Source organism: Clarias gariepinus, chromosome 19 (genome assembly GCF_024256425.1).
Source record: "Clarias gariepinus isolate MV-2021 ecotype Netherlands chromosome 19, CGAR_prim_01v2, whole genome shotgun sequence".
Taxonomy (NCBI): domain Eukaryota; kingdom Metazoa; phylum Chordata; class Actinopteri; order Siluriformes; family Clariidae; genus Clarias; species Clarias gariepinus.
This window is the reverse complement of record NC_071118.1, coordinates 12,501-14,925: the sequence shown is the minus strand read 5'-3', so window position 1 is coordinate 14,925 and position 2,425 is coordinate 12,501. Positions and strand designations below refer to the sequence as shown.

General features: G+C 41.8%; 1 protein-coding gene across 3 annotated transcripts in view; it reads right to left on the bottom strand.

The window, feature by feature from the left end:
• Nucleotides 1-624: 624 nt before the first annotated feature.
• LOC128507544 (rho GTPase-activating protein 26-like) overlaps nucleotides 625-2,425 on the bottom strand; it is a 14,152-nt gene continuing 12,351 nt past the window's right edge. For 2 of the 3 annotated variants that reach the window (XM_053478542.1, XM_053478544.1), the window contains 2 exons: nucleotides 1,436-1,561; nucleotides 625-1,284 (listed from right to left, as the gene is read on the bottom strand). In XM_053478542.1, the coding sequence (XP_053334517.1) occupies nucleotides 1,473-1,561 (89 nt within the window). In that variant the 3' untranslated portion in view covers nucleotides 625-1,284; nucleotides 1,436-1,472. The remainder of the gene's footprint in view (nucleotides 1,285-1,435; nucleotides 1,562-2,425) is intronic. The other variant, XM_053478543.1, reaches the window with a different exon arrangement.

Here is a 2,425-nt window from a genome sequence, read left to right as displayed (position 1 = left end):
TACCCTATAAAGTTTACTTTATTATAACTGATAACCTGTGTTAATCTGACAATGTTTTGGGTGATCAGTATAACATCCCTCAACAATGCATCATCCTCTAGCACTCATGAGTAACAGGCGTTATCTCTGGCCATCCCATACCAAACATTCTGTTCCCTTACAGCTTCCTGTTCCCCCACAGAGCACTGATGTATTTACAGTCACAGCATTTGGCAGACGCCCTCATACAGACCAACTTATATTTCTCTCGTTATCATTTGAACCCATGACCTCACACCCCTGAGCTAACACTTTAGCTCCTCCCTTCACAGCAAACCACACGACTTTAAAGCCACTGGGATTCACAGCGTGAGCGTGGGAACATCTTCAATACGTGGCATCGATTTTAGATTCTTTTATTTGTTTCCCCCTGACTCATGTGTCACTGTTTATTAATGACAGAAAAGAGTCTAGTGGATGAAACGACACTGAAATAAACAGCAGCTTAAATCGGGATTCATTTTTTTATTAAAACAGCTGAATTTTTTTTCCAGGATGTACTCAGTGATGCAGACGGACATCAGACGTCCTCAGGTTTTCTTGAAGCTTATTGATAAACTTTTGGCAAATAAACACCCAGTCGAGTCTCAGTAATGATCTTTAATAAGGAAAAAATCTGAACATCATCTCATCATCTCAAATCCTGGTGTGTTCGAACATTTTAGGAACATTAAGCCTCCCAACATTAAATTAGATTTTTTTTTTTTACTGTAAAAAGAGCAATAGAGGTACCAAAATTAAGTTAGTAAGCTATAGAGTAAAAATAGAATTATTTACATAAACATTATTAAACATTATCCCTTATCAATTGTCCATTATGTACAAAGTCAGCAGACTCCCGGAGGAGACGGATCTCGGCCCGAGGGCGCGTCATCATAAATAAGAGGCTTTAGATCTGACTAGCGCCGAATTCACATTACACATCACGCTTTAATACACCTGCTGCGAAAAACTGAGAGGAAGCACGAGACGGCTCGAGCGTTTCTTAGACTTAGTTTCCTTAAATACAAAAGAGTGCAAGTGGGGAAATAATTCCTCAATAACTTTTTTTTTTCTTGAGTTTTTCTTAGTAGTTCTAAACATATCACACAGGAAGCTCTGAAAATAAGAGACGGGACATGAGACAATGCCGGCGCTCCAAACAAGCAGTGAGAACCTTCCATCCCTGTCTATGAACCTGTCTGATGGACACGGTGCGTCTCCGTTGGTGCGGCGAGGACTCGCGCAGGAAAAGTTCTCAAGCTGCTGCAAAACACAAAGACGGTCCTGAAATAATTCTGCCCTCTTTTTCTATAATAATGGCAGTGCTTTTTGGCAGCCAAGTATTCTCAGCCCACACACACACACACACACACACACATGCAGCCATCTGCTCTAGATTTAGGGTTCTCCTCACTTCAGCTTGCAGGAGCACGTCACCTTCTGGTCCACAGCTAAACATATTCCACGTAGTTCTCAGGGATTAGGCCGGTCCGCCCGTCCAGCGTGCCCTCTAACCAGCCGGGTTCCCGTGACGGATGAACTGAGACAGATCAAAGACAATGAAGGGCTTTGTTATTTTACATATCAGCTCTATTTTAACTTAATCCTTCATTTAAAAATCATGGATGAAGATGATTCATTGCTTGGTGGACGTGGATGGTAATATAATCTACAGGAGAAAGCAGAGCTATTCACTAAAGTGAAAGTAAGAGCATTTCCATAACCCCCAACACACACACACACACACACACACACACACAGAGACAGTGTGATGAGAACACACAGGATTGGGATTTAAACAGCTGTGTGTCCATAAGAAAACCACTTGTTAGTGAAACTCATCAGAAAAAAAGTCTTCAGTTTGTTAGGGATCATAAAGACTGGACTTTGGAGTGATGGAGAAAGGTCATGTGACCTGATGAGTCCAGACTGAGCCTATTCCAGAGTGATGGGCGTGTCAGGGTGAGAAGGGAAGGACATGAAGCGATGCTCCCATCATGCATAGTGTCCACTGTACAAGCCTCTGGAGACAGTGTTATGATCTGGGGTTGATCAGTTACTCAGGTCTAGACTCAGTAACGTTATGGGGCAATAAAATGAAGTCAGCTGACCACCTGAATGTACTGAACCACCAGAGGATCACATCTATACACACTCACACTGCACCGCTTTTGGGTCCTAACCTACAGTGGAGCTTGTATTCCTCTGAGCTGAAACAGTCACACGTCTGCATCACGAGAGTTTATATTCACGTGAAGAAGGTGAGATGTTTATTAGATAATGAGGCTGTGAGATATTATAAAGTGTAAATCAAATTCAAATTCAAATTTTATTTGTCACATACACAGTCATACACAGTACGAAATGTAGTGAAATGCTTAGTGAGTTTGTGATAATCTGGACC